Source organism: Capronia epimyces (genome assembly GCF_000585565.1).
Source record: "Capronia epimyces CBS 606.96 chromosome Unknown aczIQ-supercont1.7, whole genome shotgun sequence".
Taxonomy (NCBI): domain Eukaryota; kingdom Fungi; phylum Ascomycota; class Eurotiomycetes; order Chaetothyriales; family Herpotrichiellaceae; genus Capronia; species Capronia epimyces.
The window spans coordinates 960238-981050 of NW_006912910.1; the positions used below are offsets into that span (position 1 = coordinate 960238).

General features: G+C 53.3%; 6 protein-coding genes across 6 annotated transcripts; 2 read left to right on the forward strand and 4 right to left on the reverse strand.

Moving 5' to 3' along the window:
• Positions 1–169: 169 nt before the first annotated feature.
• Positions 170–1907, reverse strand: A1O3_08152 (uncharacterized protein; the record flags this gene model as incomplete). Its single annotated transcript, XM_007738251.1, has 2 exons — positions 170–501; positions 554–1907. 2 exons carry the CDS (start codon positions 1905–1907, stop codon positions 170–172), a joined length of 1686 nt encoding a protein of 561 aa, XP_007736441.1.
• A 1849-nt stretch (positions 1908–3756) lies between these two features.
• A1O3_08153 (uncharacterized protein) lies at positions 3757–6470 on the reverse strand (the record flags this gene model as incomplete). Its single annotated transcript, XM_007738252.1, has 3 exons — positions 3757–4004; positions 4053–6311; positions 6362–6470. The coding sequence occupies 3 exons, from the start codon at positions 6468–6470 to the stop codon at positions 3757–3759; spliced, it is 2616 nt and encodes an 871-aa protein (XP_007736442.1).
• A 3774-nt stretch (positions 6471–10244) lies between these two features.
• A1O3_08154 (uncharacterized protein) lies at positions 10245–10811 on the forward strand (the record flags this gene model as incomplete). Its single annotated transcript, XM_007738253.1, has 1 exon — positions 10245–10811. One exon carries the CDS (start codon positions 10245–10247, stop codon positions 10809–10811), a length of 567 nt encoding a protein of 188 aa, XP_007736443.1.
• Positions 10812–11835: 1024 nt separating this feature from the next.
• On the forward strand, positions 11836–16695 carry A1O3_08155 (uncharacterized protein; the record flags this gene model as incomplete). The annotated part of the gene is made up of 2 exons (XM_007738254.1): positions 11836–16384; positions 16472–16695. The coding sequence occupies 2 exons, from the start codon at positions 11836–11838 to the stop codon at positions 16693–16695; spliced, it is 4773 nt and encodes a 1590-aa protein (XP_007736444.1).
• A 1059-nt stretch (positions 16696–17754) lies between these two features.
• Positions 17755–19111, reverse strand: A1O3_08156 (uncharacterized protein; the record flags this gene model as incomplete). The annotated part of the gene is made up of 2 exons (XM_007738255.1): positions 17755–18999; positions 19058–19111. The coding sequence occupies 2 exons, from the start codon at positions 19109–19111 to the stop codon at positions 17755–17757; spliced, it is 1299 nt and encodes a 432-aa protein (XP_007736445.1).
• A 303-nt stretch (positions 19112–19414) lies between these two features.
• A1O3_08157 (uncharacterized protein) lies at positions 19415–20332 on the reverse strand (the record flags this gene model as incomplete). The annotated part of the gene is made up of 1 exon (XM_007738256.1): positions 19415–20332. One exon carries the CDS (start codon positions 20330–20332, stop codon positions 19415–19417), a length of 918 nt encoding a protein of 305 aa, XP_007736446.1.
• Between the last annotated feature and the right edge of the window lie 481 nt (positions 20333–20813).

The window sequence follows — 20813 nt, forward strand, 5'->3', positions numbered from 1 at the left end:
AATGCACAGATGGTACAGTACAGCACAAGTGTCTCTGCAGCAGACCTTTTTCCAGCCGTTCAACGTTATCATCCCGAGTAACTAGACCAGAATCACCCTTGCCTTTTCTCGTCGCCCTCCAACTTGAACAGCGCTTTCGCCAATGCCACGCATACCATGCATCATGACATTACTTCCTCTTGCCAGCACAGCTGAATAATGACATCCATCCTCGTCCACCGCCATCTGCGGCCGTGGCCGTGGCCGTGCCCGTGTTTGTGCCTGTGCCCGAGCTTCCTGTCTGTCCTTCCTCCTGCCCCGGTGGTGGCCTTCCTTTCTCGTTCAGTGCGATGCTGCTAAGGTCTTTGCTGTTTTCCAACCACAATCGGTCCTGCTGAATTGTGATTCCTAACCCGTCGCCCACGCCGGTTGCGGGCTTTTCCATCCACTGTTTCAACTCCCTGGTTGTCGTTGGACTCACTGGGTTGGCTTGCATCTTGCTCCATGTCGTGAACATTTGATCTGGCCACTGTTAGCCGTTCCTCGCTCCAGCCTGCAATGTCAGCACTCTTACCGTATTCGCCGACCAATTTCCTTAGCTCTTGCAAAATTCTGGCTTTCTGGACCATCCCTTCGGCCGGACTGTCCGACAGTATTGAATTCTCCAGCTTCAAAAGCTCTCTCTCAAGCTGGGATATCTCGTCCTGTAAGCACAAGAGGAGACGAACGTGCACATCGTCGAACCGGCGAAATACTATCGTGTTCTTCTCCACCATGAATGATGCCAACTCGGCGTGCTCAGAAAGTCCACCGCTGGAGCCCAGGGCAGGAGCAGGACCATCGGGAAGCGTACGCGCCGGCTGCTGCCATCCATTCTCTCTCGGCAGCGGCCTTCGAGCTTCAGGGGGTAATTGTGGAAGTGGAGTGGTGGGTGCAGGTGTCGGAACTTGTGATTCGTAAAACGTAGATCTGGGGGTCGTTGCACGCGAGTCTGTGGACTTTCGGGACTTGGGCCGGACGGCAGCAGGTTGCGCGTCAATCTCGCCATCATCCAAACTGGATGTGCCCTGCGCTCTCAGTGACAAGTCCGAGGGATGAGAATGCAGTGCGCGCTGGCGTCGTTCTGAAGCGGTGGATTTCGCAGGGTGGACTTTGGCAGTCGGCTCCGGTGACTGGGGTTCAGGGGGCGGAAGTTTGGGGGACGACACGCTCTGGACATGTAGACTAGGACCTAGACGGGGTGATTCTTGGGGAGTTTGAGGAAGACTTGGGATCAGTGCCGGTCGTATTGAAGTCGCCAATGAAGACACAGGTTTGCGGTTGTATTTAGAAGTGGGCGGAAGCATAGTGGGCTTGCGTGTCGAGCTCATGGACGATCGCGTCGAAGGATCGACCAACACTCCTGCGTGATGCGCTTGACTTGGCCCTTGACGACCCGAGTCTCCTTCCCCTACCAAACTGGCAGCTTCTTCACTGCCTGGGGTGCTGGCAAGCTCCCCTGAGATTTGTGTGTCCACCGTCATCTTCTCTTCACCCGATCCTGCCCCGGTTGACGGTGAGCGACGATGCTTTTCCCATTGTCCGGCGTTTCCGGCATTGGGTAGGGGGGGTTCAACAATGTCCCGTGGACTCTGAGCTCTTGTTTCCGACGTTACGCTTTCCGGCGCCAGCGAACTCTTGGAATAGTTGTGGGAGATGCCTTGCCGCAGTGTTGGAGAGTTGGAGCCGCTCTGGCTGGGGAATAGGGAGAACGAGGCCTGAGGATAAGCGAAAACATCTCTGTCGACCAGAGAAGCAGTGCCCTTGAGCGCGGCGGTATCCAACACAGGGATCCAATTGGGATCATGAATGTCAGGTCCAGGTGATGGAGCGTGGTAGTAAGACCGCCGTCCTGCAGGCAACTCGACGGGTGCCATGACAGTGGCCATCCTGGTCAACTCTCGTATAGTGTCGTCACTTCGCTCTCCGTCGGTTGACGTCGACTCTGGTATAGACGAGGCCGGCGGAAGGAGAGAAGACTATCGAAGCTCCCCAAGTCGCGGACATGAGAATCGCGTCCACAAGTGATGCAGTGGTCTATCGAGGATCCGTACGTCGCCTCTGCTGTTCGGCCGGCTCGGTGAACAACGATCGGCTCAACATGTTTAGCGAGAGCTTTGGGATTTTCATCTCAAGACCCAGCGCCAGCGGGCATCGGCAATAATTGTTCACGTCGCAAACACACCATCTTTTAGTCTTGCCCCTTCGTTAGGCGGCAGGACTGCAGAGTACCCATGGCGCCGGGGCGGAAACTCAGGTACGGGTACAATGGGGCGATCAATGGGGACAGCCAACCCAGAATTGGACAAGGCGGGCCAGGCGAGATGAGGCTGCTTACCATGTTGAAGGCCCAAGTTCAGATGGATACATACGCTCGCTGCCAAATCCATCTAGGGTGGAGGGCTCGGGAGGCCTGAGGAACCAGCAGCGCAGGCGCAGAAATTGGAGTCAGTGCCAACAGAGGTACGGAGTACGGAGTACGGATTACAGTACGTATATTGAGTTTGCCGCAAACCAAAGACCATTTAATTGACAAGACTGCCAGTAAAATATACTGTGTACGTCCTGGCGTTGATCCTCCGTCATCCTTCTCGTGTTTGCCTCTACCACCTCTGCAGTCACTCCATATGCACAGCAGATCAAGAGCCTTATTGGCTCATCCGACCGCAGTGGCGCTGTCTGTCAACGTCTCCAACGTCCACCCTGGTTCCTCAATGACTTTGACAGACTTCAAATCTGCCTCGCTTAGTATTCATCTCATCTCTCACTGAACTTGAAACCCAAGTCTTGGACAGGAATCATAAGAATAACAACACAGCAGATTCCAGAATCCTTCACACCCACCTACACCTTTGCATGCCTATTCCCCGGGCCCCTAAGCCGAGTCCGAATCTCAAAGGAGACGTCCGTCACAACGGCCTCGAGGCTAATCCCGACCCCCCAGCTTTAGTCTGCACCAAGGGGCACATTAGGCTCGCCCCAAGACCACCCACTACAGAACATCCAATTTCTTCCTTTCTCTAGAAGGATCCATTATTCCAAATTTGCCTCGAAGAAGAGAAGGAAATCACAGGGCACAAGGCTTATATTCTTATTGTGCGGCAAGCCCTCGGCCGTCCTCAAAGAAACACACAACAGACCGTCCTTGACCATCTGCAAAAAAGAGCCGGCACCAAGCTTCATATCGCTTCACTGATTGTTGTGCCAAACTATCCGCAGTCGACCTGGCAAGGTATGAAATTACAGACTCGGCCGCTCTATATTTGTCCCGAACAGCACGTTCCCGCACTAATGAAACACTCTTCGCTCCACGAGACTCCGTCCTGTGTACTCCGTATGTACATACCACGCATGCCATTTCGCCCCTCCCTTTAACTGAACAGCCAGAGTCCTGAAGGGTATCCACTGTGTTGTGGTTGTCGTTATCCTCGTCACAAGCATTTGGGGTGCCTTTTGATCTTCGTTCCAACAAAAATGTAACAGGCACCAGACGTATCAAAGACTGGTCGCTCGCAATGAAATATTCATAACCTGGTCTGAAGTGTCCCCAAACTCCATACAACCCCAAATCAAACAAGGAAAGAGATCCTGAGCACCCGTACCAAGAAAATGAGGTGGTTCAGCCAGACCATTGGACTGACAACAGGCCCCCGGGAATCGAATAGTGGGAAAGGTATTACCTTCGCCAGTATGTCGAGGTACTGAGACAGGTTGTGTGAGGCATAGACCGCGCATCGGCTATTGAAATCCCGGCTGTAATGAAGGAGTACCTTCAACGTCGCCACTGCTGCTGGCGTTGGTGCTGGGAAGAGCGGAACTGCGGTTGCTGGTGGTTGCGGTTGACGGACCATTTCCAGTAAACAAAAGCTTCTCCATGGCCATCACTTGTTTCCCGTAGCTGGTTCGTCTGAGGACAGGGTAGTTCCGCTTCATCTCGGCTTCTAGAGTGAGAAGCTCTGCGCCCTGGAGCTGAGAATGTACCTTTTCTACTCTTGTCAGTGTATTGAAGTGAGTATTGGAACATTGATGCTTACGCAGGACATAGTTTCCATATTGGTCTCTCATGAGTCCTAGTACTGGTGTGACCCCCTGCTCGTCGGGCGCAGTCAATCCGCAGAGAATTTTCGCCCGCTGGTCTGCGTCGGCGTAATCAATGCTCTTCTCCACAATGTTGCTGGCAAACTTGTGTTTAGAAAAGGTTAGGAGTTGTTGCAGGACAATGTCGACGACATGTCGCCGATCCCGTGGTTCGCCATTCTGAATAATGTGTTGCACAACATAATTTCCATAAGAATCACTGATCAACGGCAGGATATATTCCAAAAGTTCATCCAGGATGACTCGCTTCGCCTGTGGTCGGCAATATTCAAGCATTCGTTGAACCACTCGACAACCATACTGGTGCGTCGACATCTTGGCCACCTGTCCTCGGTGTGCGTCGACAATGAATTGAATATGATCACCAGGGATTCGTTCGATGGCCTTCTGCACGACGTGATTGCCATTCTGGTCTTTGACAACTTTGAGGATCTGCAGGTTAGGTCCGTCCAATTCCTTGACCAAACTCGCCTGTTGGTCGGTCAAGACGTGTTCGAACGCTTTCTGAACTACGCGGCAACCATACATTTGGAGTGAGAGATGGAGGACGTGGCCCTTCATCTGGTTGGCCAAGACTTTCTTCTGCGACTGATTGCCGTGCTCAAACAGCTTCTGAATCACATAATTACCGAACACATCCGTCATGAGTTGGAGAACATTTGGCTGAATCTCTTTGAAGATCTGTTCCTTTTCGTCACTGTTGGCGGTCTCCAGTTTCTGTTGAATGAATCGAGATGCATGCTGGTCACCGCTGAACTCCACCACATGGTTGTAGATGTCTTTGAGTTCGAATCGACGATTGGTCTTGCTATTTGCGCGAAACTCCTCAAGTAGTGGACTTCTCACAACTTGGTTTTGGTCGGCCTCACGGATCTGGATCCGAGGTGTAGGAAAATCGTGCAGCGTGGGATGTACAGGGGCAATATATGGGTGCGCGAGAGGGTTCATGCGTATTGGCTGAGCAGGTCTGTGGTAGTCATAAAGAAAGCCATTACCAATCTGGGACAGGACGGGATTGGGTATGAACGGGGATTGATCGAAACCGTATTGTTCCAGGTTAAGGAACTTGCGGTCGCCCATCCTTGTATCGTTATGGGACGTGCGGCTTGAAACTCGACTTGTGGGAGTGCTCCGAATAGACTGCAGTCCGGTCGGAGGCGTACCAGTTGTCGCATACAAGGGGCTGTGCAAACTGCTTCTGTAATCACTCGTCAATGGGGAGAGAGCTGCGCGCCCTCCATTGGGAAGACCAGTGTAGTGAGGAGCGGCCTGGGGTTCCAGCTGACACCCAGAGCTCTGCACATCTCCTGCTGATGGATGAAATCTATTTTCCACAGTATTGAAGAAGCTTGGCTGCGTCAAGACGTGTGTCGTGACCGGATGAGCTAAAATATCGCGTGGATGGTGTGGCTGGGGAACCGATGTCCGGCGTGTGGGGATGATCTGAGTGTCAGCTTCAAGTTCTTGAGCCTGGTCAAAGCTTAGCGCCCGCAAAGAGCGTATGGTCTCCTCGACCTGGGGGCTTGAACAAGACTGAAATCGTTCGCCCTGGACAGAGTGATCGTTGACACCTGCAAATATTGGTGGCGCAGAGAGAAACCTCGAAGAACTCCCAGTCTCTTCTCGAAACATTGGTCCTCTCGTGGTGTGGCCGTTTTGCTGCGAATAATTCAGAGCATTTCCATTGGGGGACTGCAGTCCATTTGATGACAATTCTGGGCCATTGTTGTAATCGGATATCGAAGTGAAGATGCCATTCCTATTGAACCTGTTTGAATTGACAGCTTGGATCTGAGCCTCGACTTGACCCCGATTATAGTTGGTTTCACGCGGTGGAGATTGCCGGAAGCGCGAGTTGGTATTAACAACGCCTGAAGACTGATGCGCCTGCTGTCCGGTGATAGATCCGACTTCAACATCCGGGGAGCTACCGGCAAAAAGACTTGAGTCCCTCAAATCACCATGGACGTCGTTGCTCAAGAGGTCCAGGCCCCGGTTCTGTCTGTGGGTTGTTGGTGAGAGTGGTTGACCTCTTGATCTGGATGATAATCGGATGCTGTTTGAGGTGGAGCCCCAAGGTAACTTGGTTGATGGGAGGGCATTTTCATTGCTCGATTCGGTTGATGCCAGGAAGGAATTCGCATCCAGCCTACCCTGGGTATAGTTTGATGTAGACATCTGACGGACAGGCGAGGCTGGTATATATGTTAGTAGGGCTCTGTGTTCGCTGCCATCCAGTACGCACGTCTCATGGGCTCCTTGTCGACATCTGACTCCAGGAACGATTTGTTGGTCCCCCAAATACGACTCGTTGTATTCCAAGCATTCTTTCCCACTTCGAAATCGTTGCCCATTCTCAACTGTGTTCTCGAAGAAGGATTTTGGTCAAATGCTGAGCCACGGGTCGTCTTTTGTGCCTAATTTATACTTATCAGCCCTCAACTGCACGATATCTTGGACACACAAACATTTTCCAAAGTACCTCCGCCCTCCATCATGAGCCGTGGGTAACTTTGGCTGGGGCGAGAGAGAAAGGTTCGACAGCGAGGAGGGACGGCCGCGAGATTGTGAGAGGATTTGGGCTGGGACTGACCCGATGTATCAACAAGCGAAGGCACAACCAAGAGAATACGAAATATAGACTGTCAACCAGAAACTAGTCAGCGAGTTCTACCGGATTTGACCTCTTTTGAGAGATGAACATGATGAGCGTACCCAGTTGTGAAGATATGTATGGTGAGATGTACACCAAACCCGGATTATAATATATCCCGTCGCAAATACAAGGAGGGAACCCGAGGGAGGGACGAGAAATTAAAAGAGACGAAGGTGAATCGAAGGAAGCAAGGTTTGGCGGTGTCATGTACCCCTTCGTTCGCCAGGAAAGAGATGGTACAATCTCAGCAGGCAGCCGCAGGGCAAATGAAAATCATGGCCGACTAAGCCTGATTCCGCACCGGACGGGAAGCGACAGGAGGAGTCAGAGGAGGCGCGATGGGGGAGGAGAAGCATCTGCCAGCAGATAGGCGGGTCGACCGCGATTTGAGCATGGAGCAAGGGATGGGATGGACGTTGGAAGTTGTGGAATGCTGCGTCGCCGGTTTCGTGCGAGGCAAGGCGCAAATCTGGTGGGTGGTGGTGGGCTAGACGAGTCGGGTCTGCGGTGAGGGATGGGCAGGCGTGGAGGGACGGGCGGTGGGGAGAATTCTTTGGACAAGCAGGTGGATCGGAACGCCCAGCCAGACAATCACTGAAGGGGTCGAGAAGAAGGGTTACACGACGGATGAGAAGCAGACAGGTTGCAAAGAACTGCCTCTGGAAGCCTAAAAAGATGATACTAGTATATCAGAAAAACGTGTTTGTTCGGATGAGCATGATGCGCAGGCAGCATCGAGACCCCAGATCGACGGCTGGTGTGGGCTTAGTGGAGCGTCCGTTCTGCTGCTAAAGTGCGGGCGTGGGCGTGTTTGAAGTGTTTCAAACACAGGCCTTCACCTGCGGCCTTAGGGCCCTTTCTGTATCGGCAGTAGGCCAGCTGGGCGCTGTCATATTGCTCGAGAAGGGAATGGCGGTCCGTTAAGCTACAACCAACTGGCCCTAAGGCCCCTAAGGCTCCCAAGCCCCGCCCCTGCCCCTGCCCACTAATTCCGGGCCGCAAGGGGGTCAAGCTTCGAATTCTTGGGCTTTCTCTTTAACGACGGCTGTGGCTTGCAGCTGCGCATCAGACATCGCCATTCCCATTGCAATTGCCCCTCGGTTCGATTAGGGCCTAAAGAGCCTTAAGCCCTCCAGTCGTAGATCCATCGCAACCTGACCGAACATGGCATCGCCGCACACGGCACTCTGGGCCATTGCGTCGACCAGAAATACGTACCGTGCAAAGTGCTTGCTTGTATCTACCTAGGTAGGTACTATCTGTTCGCTTCCGCCGACTGTGGGATCTTTGGGGTGAGCATGTCCCATTTCTTACGGAGTACACATACAAGGTATCCGCACCAGGTTCAGGTACAGTAGATACGAGATCCAACTACTGCTCCGAGACTATTAGGGAATTCTCTGGCTCTACCAGATAAATGCTCTTCTGAGGTACCAGATATAGTCTAATTACGGCCTCTCTCGACGCGATAGTAGGACATTTTGTTAATAGGAAAGGACCGCCTTGTAACCTGCCATCTATTTTGACACCCACCCCTGGGCTTAAGGCTGATTGACTCCCCGCCAGGCATATAAGCCATGGCCAGCCCCCGTCGATCCTCTCGGGCACATACTCGTACTATGTGCATTTCTTTGTCCCCCATCACCCACGAGAAAATACCGAGCACCTACCTACCAGATGGTTTGTTTGCTTACTTCTGCCCATCACCTGAGGTCCCCGTCTCCATTTGAGCGCAAACACTCTGCGCCCCGACCCAGCAGTGACGTGGCCAAATATGAGAGAACGTCTTTAGCGTCCAGTCCGGATGCCCAGTCAGCAGGCAGATAGACACCACCAACACCTGACTCACCGCCATGCTATCCACGACCAGACTTTTCCGTCGTGTCCACGACAGTGGGCAGTGGACACAAGCAAACAGAATAGCCACACATTCTCCCAGCGATCGAAGAGCCAACTTGCCATTATTGTTTGTTTGACCCGACAGGGTTAGTTGGCACTATCTCTCACCACCCACCATAGACTGAGAAGTCTGGACTCTGTGGAGTGAGTAACCTGCTCTTGGGTCGGGCGTCAACCAAAATTTGGTTGGAGCTCCAACTCTGTAAGCTGAGCAGAGACGCCAGTGAGGCTCAAGCTATCTCCGCTCCTAAGAACACTCGCGGTACGCGTGGCACTCTAGGATGGAAACATGAAGATCGCATTACGTGCCCTCTTGCTTCTCTCCTCAGGGAGATATACCTTATGTAACAAGACAACTGGCAAAGCTGCAAACAAGCTAGCAGTGGAGCAATACAAGTCCGGCGTAGTACTAGTACTCAAAGCGAAAGACAAACATCTGGGATAGAAATGGATAGAAACGACTGATGTTGCTTGTTTGTTGACGGTGCTCCATTTCCAAGTTCGCAGCGACAGACCAATGATACGTGGCAAGCCAGAAATCTTGCTTGGTTGGAGGAAATTACTCGTATACGGAGTACACTGGCAGTGCACGGATGGAAGATTGCTCAACCTCCGACATGCCGAGTCTAAGCCTGCGACTCGTCAATGGTAAGCACCAGTAAGAGCCTCTAAGCCCCTAAGCCCCGGTGAGCCCACATGGCGGGAGGCTGGTTCCCTTGGAAGTCCGTTGATTGGGGGCTTCAACAGCCTACGGAAGAACTCCACAGAGATAAACTGGCCATCTGGGGCACATGGATGATTGTCACTGGTGAAATCCATCTCCCCCTGTCAACGTCAACGCGCAATCAGGCGAGATGGCCGGCCTCCCTTTAGCCTGGGCACAGTGGGCAGTGTTGTTATTCTGAGCGGAGGGTTCTGTAGGCACTTAGCAGGGACCTACGAGTAGGTAGCCCACGATCGTCGGCCCCCGGCAGTACGGAGTACGGATACAGAGTGCTGCATACGCATGCTGCTGTTCCCCCTGGAACAATACTCAAAATCTCATTTCTGTTGTCGATATTGATTGTATTTCCCTACCTACCTACCTACACACCTCGCCATCATACAACCTCCTTCCCCCGTTTTCATCGGCTTCCATTCTCTCACGCTCCGTGCGTTCCCCTTCTGGCAGTGTTCAGCTTCACTCTTTTGCTGAGCCCGTGCCGTCCGTTCATTCTGTCTTTCCAGCCACAAACACACGGTCAACCCGCCTGGTCCAGGAGACTCTGCGCAAGCGTAATCGCGACTCGGACCTCCGACAGACTGTGCAAATCAGATCTGGTCTGCATGACACGCGTACGCGTACCGACCTTGCCAGCCTCCTTTCATCACGACAGGACGTGATTCCTTTCAAACTCAGAAGGCAACAGTATCGAGTCCACGGCCCCCAACTTGAGCCCAACGTTATCCCCTCCATCGCACTCGCATTCTCCGATCGCCGATCACCCTGACATCAGCCTTCTATCTCGAGATCTATATTGATCTACGTCCTTGACGGACGTTCGCACCTATCCACGACGCTTCCGACCTCGTGATGGACGTCTTAAAGTCCCATCGTCTCCGGGTTCGCGATTCTTCCGACTTCACAGACGACAAACCATCATCTTATACAATGGGTCACCTACTCTTTGTCTTCTTCGCCCTTCTCCTACTTGCCTCACTCTGCTCTTTGATCCTGCTTTGCCTGCGCCGCAAGCAGCAAAGGAGACAGCAAGCCTTGTTACCAACATACCATCAGCATGGACATTCGCATCATCGCTCCCCATCAATAAGCAGTTTCAACGCCCAGGGGAAGAACGAATCCATATTTGTCTACGATGAAAAGATGAACCTCATTCACAACTCCTCGAGTCCGCCGTCGGCTACCGTGCCTGAAATTCACATCACCTTCCCTGACGAAGAGGGCAATGCCGGCAGCCATCAACAAGGACGCGTGGTTGTGGTTCATATTACAGAGTCGGGAAGTGTTGGTATGGAACCTCTCCACCGTGAGCCACTTCCACCCTACCAGAAAGAAGACGCCGATCGTTTTCAATCTCTCGACCTAGAACGAATAGGAGGACTCAAAGAGAAGGAGTCGTCGGGGCAGAAGTGGTCATAGAGTTCGGCTCTTGCGAGCCGGTGTTGCTCTCGGACCAGATCGTCCGGTGCGCCAGCATAGGAGAGGACTTCCTACATCATTGCACGCTACAATGCGGCTGTTAATCAAGTTTCGACAGGATATATCCACGGCCAGAGGTCCTTCAGGCTACACCGGCTTCTACTGCTACCATGTTGGTGCAGGCGACTAATACCAATTGGGAACGCTGTTCATAGAGCTAATGCGGACATTATGTACATATAGTATGGGTTGTAATCATTTCTGCGACGTGACGGCACTTGGGCCCGAATCCTGAAATGTCAAAAACAAAATATCTCTGATGCCATTATTAGTCTCGCAGCGATTGAACTCGTCCATTCCTCCAGGTTGGCAAGGGCGGAGTGAAGCAGATCGGGTAGGATGATGTGCTCCTCGCAAAAATGCCAACACCACCTGCAGAAGCCGAGCTGTCACCATGAGGGATGATAATATGTAATCCGTACTTCGAGTTAGAACATGTAGGACTACTGCCTGCTAGTAGTAGAAACCAAGGCCAAGGCTCCTAAGGCTTGCCGGAGGAACCTAAGGACCTCCTCCTTGCTCCCCGATAAATGCCCTATTCACCAGTGCGGGCTTCTCCCGTCATCTGTTCATCACTACTACTATCTTTACGCTCGACACTCACTCAACATCCTCTCGTTTATATCGGGCCAGGCTGCAAACTCAAAGGCCTTGACTGGTGTGGCTGAGAACAGGTTTTAGTCGCCGCCAACTACCTCCTCCGACTGCGACTGCGACTGGTCAGACCCCAGCTCCCACTTCATCCCGACGCGTCAACAAACACATTGACCAATCATTCCTCCTTTGGCCGAGTCCGCACTTCCTCTGTTGACAACGCTGCTCGTCGTGGGCACCGTCCGTCATCCCATTCAAGCTTCCTCTCGATTGTCATTATCTCGAAATGCATGCTGCCGCTGCGCAGGTCCGGCCATCACCCTAAACGTCGTCCCCAGGCTGGTTTGATACAACCTCCATCCACGCAGCCATGACGACTGCTGCGGTAGCAGGAAACGAAGATACCCTGAACAAAAATCTGCACGCGTCAGTGCATGAATTGTCTGATCCGTTTGTCGACGATCCGCAGCCCCGGCACTCGTCACATGCCCACCGGTACTCCAGCCTGGTAGATCCTGAATCGATTACGCTGGGCGCAAGCACGTCACCTTCTCAGGTCAAACGAAGTATAGTTGCGCATCTCGCCGAGACCGAGCGCCGTCTACAAGATGCCCAAAAGCTTGGAGAGTCACTCTTGCTACAACAATCACAGCTTACGGAGAAGTTGCGCGAAGTAGAAGAACAGCAGGGTGATGCGGAAATTTCGCCAGAGTTGCGACAACGACTGGCTGATTTGGAGAGAGAACACAATGATGTCGGCAAAGAGATAGCAAGAGCGCTGCTGGGTCCCAAATCAAGAGCAGTCAGCGGCGAAGAAAAGCCTGGGTCTGAACAATCCACCTTTTCAAGCCAGGCCACGGCGTCTCCAACCAAGGTAACAGCTCCCAGTCGCCGCCAACGAAATCAGCCCAGCAATCGTGCCGGGGACCTGCAATTTGCAGCCGACATCAGCACATCGCTTCTAGCCCAAGTGAGACAATTGCAGAGTGCCGTAGCCGAACGGGATGAACTTCTGAAGCAGGTCAACGCTGAAAGAGACCGGTTGGAAGAGGACCAGCTTATGTTTACTCAGCGTTTGCGTGCCCTCGACGAGAGTGAACAGAAATACAAGGATGAAAACTGGAATCTCGAAACGCAGACGCATGAGCTCCTTGCTGCGGCTCGCGAGGCTGCTGATCGTGAGAAAAGACTCACCGCCAGTCTTGCAGCCACACTAGCGGAGAAAAATCGTCTGCAAAGCGAAATGGATGAAACAAGACTGGCCCACGACAAATTGGCTGATGAACATGCTACAGCCAAAAAGGCCCATGATTCCGAGTTACACACTCTCAAACGCACCATAGAGTTGGGCGATAGCGATAGAGCGTCACTACAAACCAAGATTGATGAGTTGACAGCTCAGAACCACGAATTGGCACGAGCTGTTGCTGCGCGCCTACGGGGCCAACATCCCGACGCAGAGATGTCTGCAACTCACGAGTATGACGAGGAATTCAACAACTATGACGACCCAGAGAATTCTCCCCCTCCTTCACCTACGAAAGCGACACCCAGGCACGGAGGTCTGGAGTCAGAGACTCTGAGAAGCTCGTTGCATCACGCTCATCGGATGATTCAGAATCTGAAAAATAACATACACCGTGAAAAGACGGAAAAAATTGAATTGAAGCGAATGCTACAGGATGCCAGAGACGAACTTGAGCAACGACGTGGAGATGGCTCACTAGGCAGTGGGAACAAGCGACAAAAGACCAAGTCGGATGCTTTTAAGAAGCCAGCTCGGCTCGACATGCTGGGAGGCAGCCGGCGCATGCGCACCGATGTGGAACTGGAGGATGATGAGTGGGAAGATCATCTTGTGGACACTCCAACTCACCACAAGCATCTGACTTTGCCAATCGCTACCGAAGGGCGTATAACGGACGCAAGTGACGCATATCAGACCGCAAATGAGACTGAGGGCGTCTTCGATACGGCAGACGAGCGACATGCAACGGAAAGCGAGGACTTCCAAACTGGAGCGGAAAGTCTGGCAGGCGACAGCACAGATGATTTGACCGAGACAGAAGACACAGCGTCTCATATCCGGCGAACAGGTCCTGGCCGAGCTCCTAAGCCGAGTCTCGCCTTCAAGCCTGCGGGTGATAGGCAGTCTTACATTAGCACGGCCTCCACGTCTGCTGGAGAAGACGAAGACGAGCTGAAGACTCCAGTTGTCGCTCAGTCACACAAATTCCGTCTCAGGAATGGGCGACAATCTTTTGCTCGACAGTCAAGAGTGCCTACCGACAGCGCAGCTACACTTCTCCTGTCAGATGCCATATCCCAAGATTCGCCCGCCACTGTCACCAGCGATCGCAGTCCACCGGCTGCTGAACAGAGCCTCTTTGCGGAGCTTGGTGATTTTAATGACGCCTCTAGTTTCGGCACCCCAGGTAGAATCAGTATAGCTTCTGCGACGTCTACTCCAGGTTTTACTACCTACACCCCGAGTGGGCAGGCTATGCCTCAAGAACCAGCACAGAGCATCGCGAAGAGGCCAATGGTTGACTCTGGGATGATGACAGAACCATGGATACCAAAAGAAGATCTTCCCATACGGGCCCTTGTTGATGCAGGGACAGTTATGGAGCCGCCTTCTCCAGATCGAGACAACTTACGAACACCGCTACCGTCAGACTTTCCCTTACCCCCCACGGTCCCGACCTCGCCTATCAAACACATTGACAACGGTACTCAATATACTCCTCAGAGAACTCTACAAGACAGTCCGGTGAGGAATACAGCTTTCATTACACCTCCTAAGACCGTGTGGGACGAAGCTCAGAATTCCGAGTCATTGCACTCGGAAATTGATCCCACTCATCACCTCGAAACGCCTCGCCGATTAGGTTATTCGGGTCTTGTGATGCACGACACTACCCCCAAGTCTCCTGAGAATGTGATTCCGTCTCCGCCAGAAGCGCCCAAGCTCCTTGGTTTCTCTACCATCCAATCACAAGCGACAGAGCCGATCCAGGCGATACCCCCGGTACAGCCTGTTAGTATCGCGGCCTCGACGCAGGTAGACGATCTCCCAACTGGTCTGACCACGTCGGAAAAAGTGGGCGCCACGGGTCTGCTCGCTTCAGCTGCTGCTGCCTTTGGATTCGCAAAATCCAAGGAAGCCCCTGCTCCCGTTATCGCTGAGGACGAAACAAGTGAACCGGAGAAATCTGCTAATGACTTGCGGTCTAAGGAGACGCGCCCGTTGCAGGACGCTTCTGGTAACAGAGTCCCCATCAGAACGGCCTCGCTACCCAAGTCCAAGCAGCTTGACCAAATGGACAGCGCACCGTTGACCTCTAGCAATGACCAAGGCTCGCAAACGCTCCTGACTGCCCGACAAATTGAGGAGGCGCTTCGCCCCAAGAGCAGTATCCCCGTGTTATTGCCACCCAGCGGTAACGCGTCGGAGGTCATTGCACGTCCTCTTGATCCATTGACGCCAGTGGAAGGAACTCAAGGCAACCAAATGACAGCAAATCAGATGGAGGCTGGAATTGCTCCCTCCGCTGCAGTCCCATCCCCCAACAAGCGACTATCAATTGCATTGGGCCAGCGGCGCCCTAGCAGTACGGCACCACATCCACCTCTTCCACCTGACCATAAAGCAGCAATCGCAAAGGCTACAGGCCGAGTTGCGTCGCCTAGTCGAGAAGGAAGCGACTCTGACCAAGTGCTGACTGTTATGGGACCGCCGGCATACCCTGCGTCGGCAATGCGGCGTCCAAAGACGCCGGGCGAGTCCATACGGTCTCCTACTCGGGAGAGCAACGCGCCACGTACCTCTAATGTTAGCCGCTCCCACCGTGGAACCGTCACTTCTGAACTGTCCCATCGATCATCAGTGTCATCTTTTGCCTCGGAAATAGACGAACGGTTCAATATGCATCCCCACGCGCAGGGTGTGCCTCACGGGCTCGGTACAGACCCAAGGATTATTCAAGCCATTACCCAGACTATGATCGGCGAATTCTTGTGGAAGTATACGCGAAAAGCGGGCCGAGCAGAGATGTCGGAGACACGCCATCTCCGATACTTCTGGGTGCATCCTTATACCAAAACTTTATACTGGTCTGATAAGGATCCACAGACCGCAGGAAGGAATGAGCTCAAGGCAAAGAGCGTCCTTATACAAAGTGTTCAGGTTATAGCCGATAACAACCCGATGCCACCTGGCCTTCACCGAAAGAGCCTCGAGGTCATCACTCCGGGTCGACGCGTGCGGTTTACTGCGACTACCGGTCAGCGACATGAGACTTGGTTCAATGCGCTGAACTACTTGCTGCTCCGTGGCGAGGACGCAAATCCTGGAACATATGCGGTTGCAGGAAACAGCATTACTGGAGACGACCTGAACGAATTCAACGTCAATGCTGGGGGATATGGAGCCACACTTGTCCCTACTGGCAGTCGCATGAGTCTGTCAAGCTACAATTCCCGCACCACACGAGGCACCAGTTCTAATCGAGCCTCGGCAGCTCAGCGACAGCCACCTCCGTTGGGCAGTGTCACCAGCACCAGTGCATTACATGCCCCTCAGAACTCCGTCACGACTCGGACTGCTCCTAACTCGGGCATACGAAGGAGTCGAACCGAGCACTCTCATGACGCTGACCATGAGCGTACAGTCAGGGCGAGTAGTGTGAGCCGGTTCTCGCGCATGATTGGATCAGTTACCGGACGGAGCCGCAGGATGAGCGAGACGGCGAACGTCCACCCTACAAGCGGTGTGCGTAGCGAAGGTGGCAGTATTTACGACGCCAGCATAGTCACCGACGGACGCATCGACTCGGCGGAAGAACTGCGGCGAGAAATGCTCAGGCAAGAAGAAATCGGGTTCGGTGGACTCGAGAACGTGAGGGCTTGTTGTGATGGTAAGTCCAAAGTCAAGCCCCCTTTCGCTCTTTCGGGCGGTTATACTGGTGATGGGTCACTAACGTTGTATTTTTGTCAATGTCTAGGCAAGCATGATGTCTCCACGCTCAGTCACAGCCATCGACATGCCCCAGGACACGGACATACCCATCGAGCACTCAGTATGAATATGAGCTTGCGTGGGACGGCTAGACGAGGCGGTCCCGGTGTAACGCCGGGAAGGCCGATGGCGTCGACGGTGGCTGCATCATGGTCTGGCGTCAGTGCGACTCCGACGAGATCCGGGACGACGGCGGATACATCGGCATAAAGAAAAGGCAGAAGGATATTGATGAAGACGGTGCGGAAGCGAGGCGACGCAGAGCGGGCAGGCAGCGGTGGGACGAAGAACTACTGGAGGTTCACGCCACATCACGCCATACAGTACATGTTGCAAGTTTCGATGGAGGCCCCGAAGCCTGCTTTTCTCTCTCTGCGTGCTTGATTTCAGAGTCCAGTTCAGAATCTGTCGATTAAGACAGAAATAAAATCTGACTGGTTGGGGCAGCGTTGTTCTCAGGTTTGTGGCTGCTAATTGCGGAATAATGCACGGGAGGGTGTTTGATGAGCTCAACTTCGGGCATAAAGCATACTACTCCTACCAAGTCCAACGACAGTCGAGAATGGCAGGAATGGGATTGCGACTGCGAGTGTGAGATGGGCGTCATGGGCAATGTCGAGACCAACTTAGAGAGAATGAACAGATGAATGAATGCATGCCTTTGATGACCTCTTGAAGCCTGGTTCCATATCGCATTCATTCTAACTTGTCTCCAGTACGAGTATCCAATCCGTATACAGTGTACCCCAGACCAATGCGGCCGGCACATTTGACATACTACATATAGGTACGTAGGTAGTCATCCAGCCCCTAGTGACTGCGTATGCTCCCAGGCCTTTCCTGGGCTTGGATTGATGACATCAAGGCTCGTACTTCACGACCTTCGTGTCGTAGAAACCTCGAGCAGTCTGCCTGCCTGATTTCAATCGCTGCTCGTTGTGATAAGATCCATATAGAGGCGAGTACCATCAAGTGCGGCTTTCGGGTGTAAGAGCTGGAGAATGGGTGCATTCCTAGACGAGCCAGATAAGGCGCAAGCTTGTGGTACCGGCGGATTGATAGATGGTGTCATCAAAAGCCGTCGACGTGTGAGAAGCAGGCCGACTGTAACTGACAAGACCAGGGAGTATATGGGTTGCGCAACTATTTCGGTCGATGATCGTGGTGTGTTCCCACCCATCGCTTTCTTCCGTTGGCACGAAGACCCGGAGATATGGAGAGGGCGCTACTCCTGCTCCCAGGACGACCAGACAACTCTGTTAACCCCAACTACATGATATACACCTTCTTGACCTGCTCCCATGTAAAGCTCTCACCGGTTGTGGGGTCCCGGACCTCGCCTTCTTTCCCAATCTGCAGATCATGTATGCCTCCTTCGCCGCCACCCAAGCCAGACATTGCAAGCTTGCGCTGCAACTCCTCAAGGCGTTCGCGGCCGTAGATGCGTCCGTTGGGCAAAACAACAGGATCCGACTCGACAAAGCTGGTTGTGTGATGCGCGTACGGTACGTTGCGCGCCAGGTCGTTTAATTCCATGCTGCAGATCGGACAGAGAGAGGTGTTTGTGGCGATTCGTGCGTGTCCCGGCGTCGACGAACTCGCCGGGTTGTAGGCGCTGTGGCACGCTGGAGTTTTCAGCGCGGAGAGGCCGGCAGACAAGGCAGCGTGGAGAAGCGGCTGTACCGGGAGAGACAGCAGGGTGTGATGAGTCTCGATGAACAGGTTCGACAGATGGCGCCAGCGAGAAGGGGCAAACAATCCCCGGTACGGCTCTGCTTCTGTATTGGGCTCTTGGGCAAGCAGACCCGCTGCTTGCATTATAGCATCTGGACGAGAGGAGGCGTGTGGCGTCAGATGTTGTTGAGCGTACATTCTTGCTTCAAGTTTCTTGGGTATTGTCCCTGCCCTGACGAGTTCGATGTATTGTTGAAGGCGGAGTTCGAACTCCAGGTTCGTGCACTTGTAGGGTGCCGTGATAAGCTTTTTTAGAGAGTTCTTGTTCTCGGCGATCCAGGCGAGGGCATCTTTCGTCTCGCCCCGGTTCAAGGAAGAGGCAATCCTGTGGCATGTTACAAATGTGTCGAGATCGATGAGGTGAGAGATCTGCTTCGTCTCCGCCAGCGAGGAGGCCGTTTTCGAGTAGCCCGAGCGGAGGAGGTAGTCGACCATCAAACGGTCAAGACGAGTGCGAGCCCAGTCATCATACTTGACATCCGCAAGGGAAGGAATCTCGTATAGTTCTTGGAGGTGTCTGATACGTTTTGCCGAGTGTTCGTGGAGCGTCTCTTCTTCGGCGTGCAATTTGTCTATTTTGCGTTTGAAAGTTTGCATCCGCTGGATCATGGCATCGAGCGAGGCAAGCGTCTCCTCTGGGGTCTGAGAGGAACTGAGTGCTGCGTTCGCAGTGTCCTTCAGGGAGGGTAGGATCTGGTCTCTTTCGCGCTCCACGTAGCGTTGAGTGTTTCTAAAGTTTCGCTTGACAAGTTCATGAGGTAGCCGGAGGAGAGGCTGGTCCTGCAGGGGCTGGGTTAGTAAAGATTCCACAGAGTTGGGGGGCGGAGGTGAGGGATACCAGCAGGACATGACTGTCCGGGTTGAGTTTGATGCTCGTCAGGTCAGCGGCCATTGCAAAGCTGGCAGGACACAATGAAGGAAGGCAGGTCTGGGAGAACGGCCCGTATATCTCCTCTGACTGTAGGATTGAGACGAGACCGGCTCGTGAGAGTGATGGTAGAGAGTGGCGGTGGAGAGTGGTGGAAGTGGGAATAAGGAAGTGGGCAGATGATGTGTTGGACGCCACTGTCCTCGTGTTGTGGGGTAAAATGAACGTCCTGCGCTGTCGCTTTATACGGGCAGTACGGAGACAGTAAATAGTAATTAAATGTACCACGCTCTCTCTCTCTCTCTCTCTCTCTCTTCCTACACATCCTCAGCCTACTAGAGAATATCCCAGATCTTTTCCGCCGCCCATGTCAACCAGTCTCCTTCGCATGCCTTCTGCTCGCTCGCCCCTGCGGCCCTCGATCGAGAATTGAGCTCTGTCCACCCAGTCTCCAACAGCGTGCTGCAGGACCTGACGTGCCCGTTCATTCCCATGCCCTGCCAGGCCAACCGATCCGTGGAGTGTCATGCGGCCGAAGTCGCTCGTTACATCAATGCCCTTGTAGATGCCACGATGGAGAATGTTGCTGTCATAGAACACGGCATCCCCCGGCTGAAGCTCCACCACAAGTTGTGCTGGCAAATGTGGCTCATAGGGAGCAGCCGCTCGTTCTGTCTCGGTCCTCACACGCCGATGGCTGCCCGGGATGACAATGAGAGACGAATCCTGAAACAGGGCAATGTTGTATTGGGCATGTAGCTGTTGGCCCCCCGGACTCTTCTCTTGCAGTAGCCTCTCCTCCTCTTCCGGCGTCACGTCTGGGCGAATGTCGTCTCGATGCCAGCTCAGCTCAAAATCTTGGTGTTGGGCCGGGCTGACAAGCAGATTGAACAGCTCCATCACCAACTTCTCGTCGCCGTTAGGATCATCTTTGAGGCCCAGTAACTCCTTGACCACCGATAATACCTCGTCAGAGAAGTAAAGCTCGGCAAACGTGTCTCGGACATTCATGTCTGCGTGAAGGAGATGCTGGATGCCCCAGATGTTGTCTCCTGGCTTCCACTCTTGCCATGGCGGATACTGCTTTGGAACCGTCCGAACGTATGGCCACTTGCCTTGTCGTGCCCTATCGGTGGTGTATTTACTACATGCCTTGAGGGCTAGCAACAACTGGGGCGGGATCAGATTGGGAATCGTCACGAACCCGTCCCTGCTGAGAGCGTCGAGATACGGTGTCGACGACATGACGGAAGGGGTGCTCTCATGAGCCTGGGGGAAGCCTGAGGGCCTACCTCTCTAGATAATTGATGGAGATGAGGTTGGGGTGGCACCTGAATGGAAGACTTCTCAGTAGTCTCTTGTTCCCCAACACCGCCTAAGCCTCCGCAATCGTTGGAGATTACAACTTTTGCGTGTCAGTACTGTATGGCACTCGTGATTATCTAGTCTCTCTTGCCTGGAGGACACAAGGGTTCTAATACACCTTCCAGAAGGTTGTTGTTATGTCTTACAAAGACAGTACGCGGCAAAGGCTACAGACTGACTCTTTCCGCGATCATATGAAATGCTGTTGAAGTCAACGGGGCCCATGTCTTAGTTTGGTCCGATCCGAGCCTCGAAGATCAAGCTGTCTGTATTCGTATACTACATTTGTCCTCACTCCTAAGAGGCTTGACACGGGGTCCCTCTCGTTCTTTTTGGGTGCATCACTGCGGCGGCCCATGGA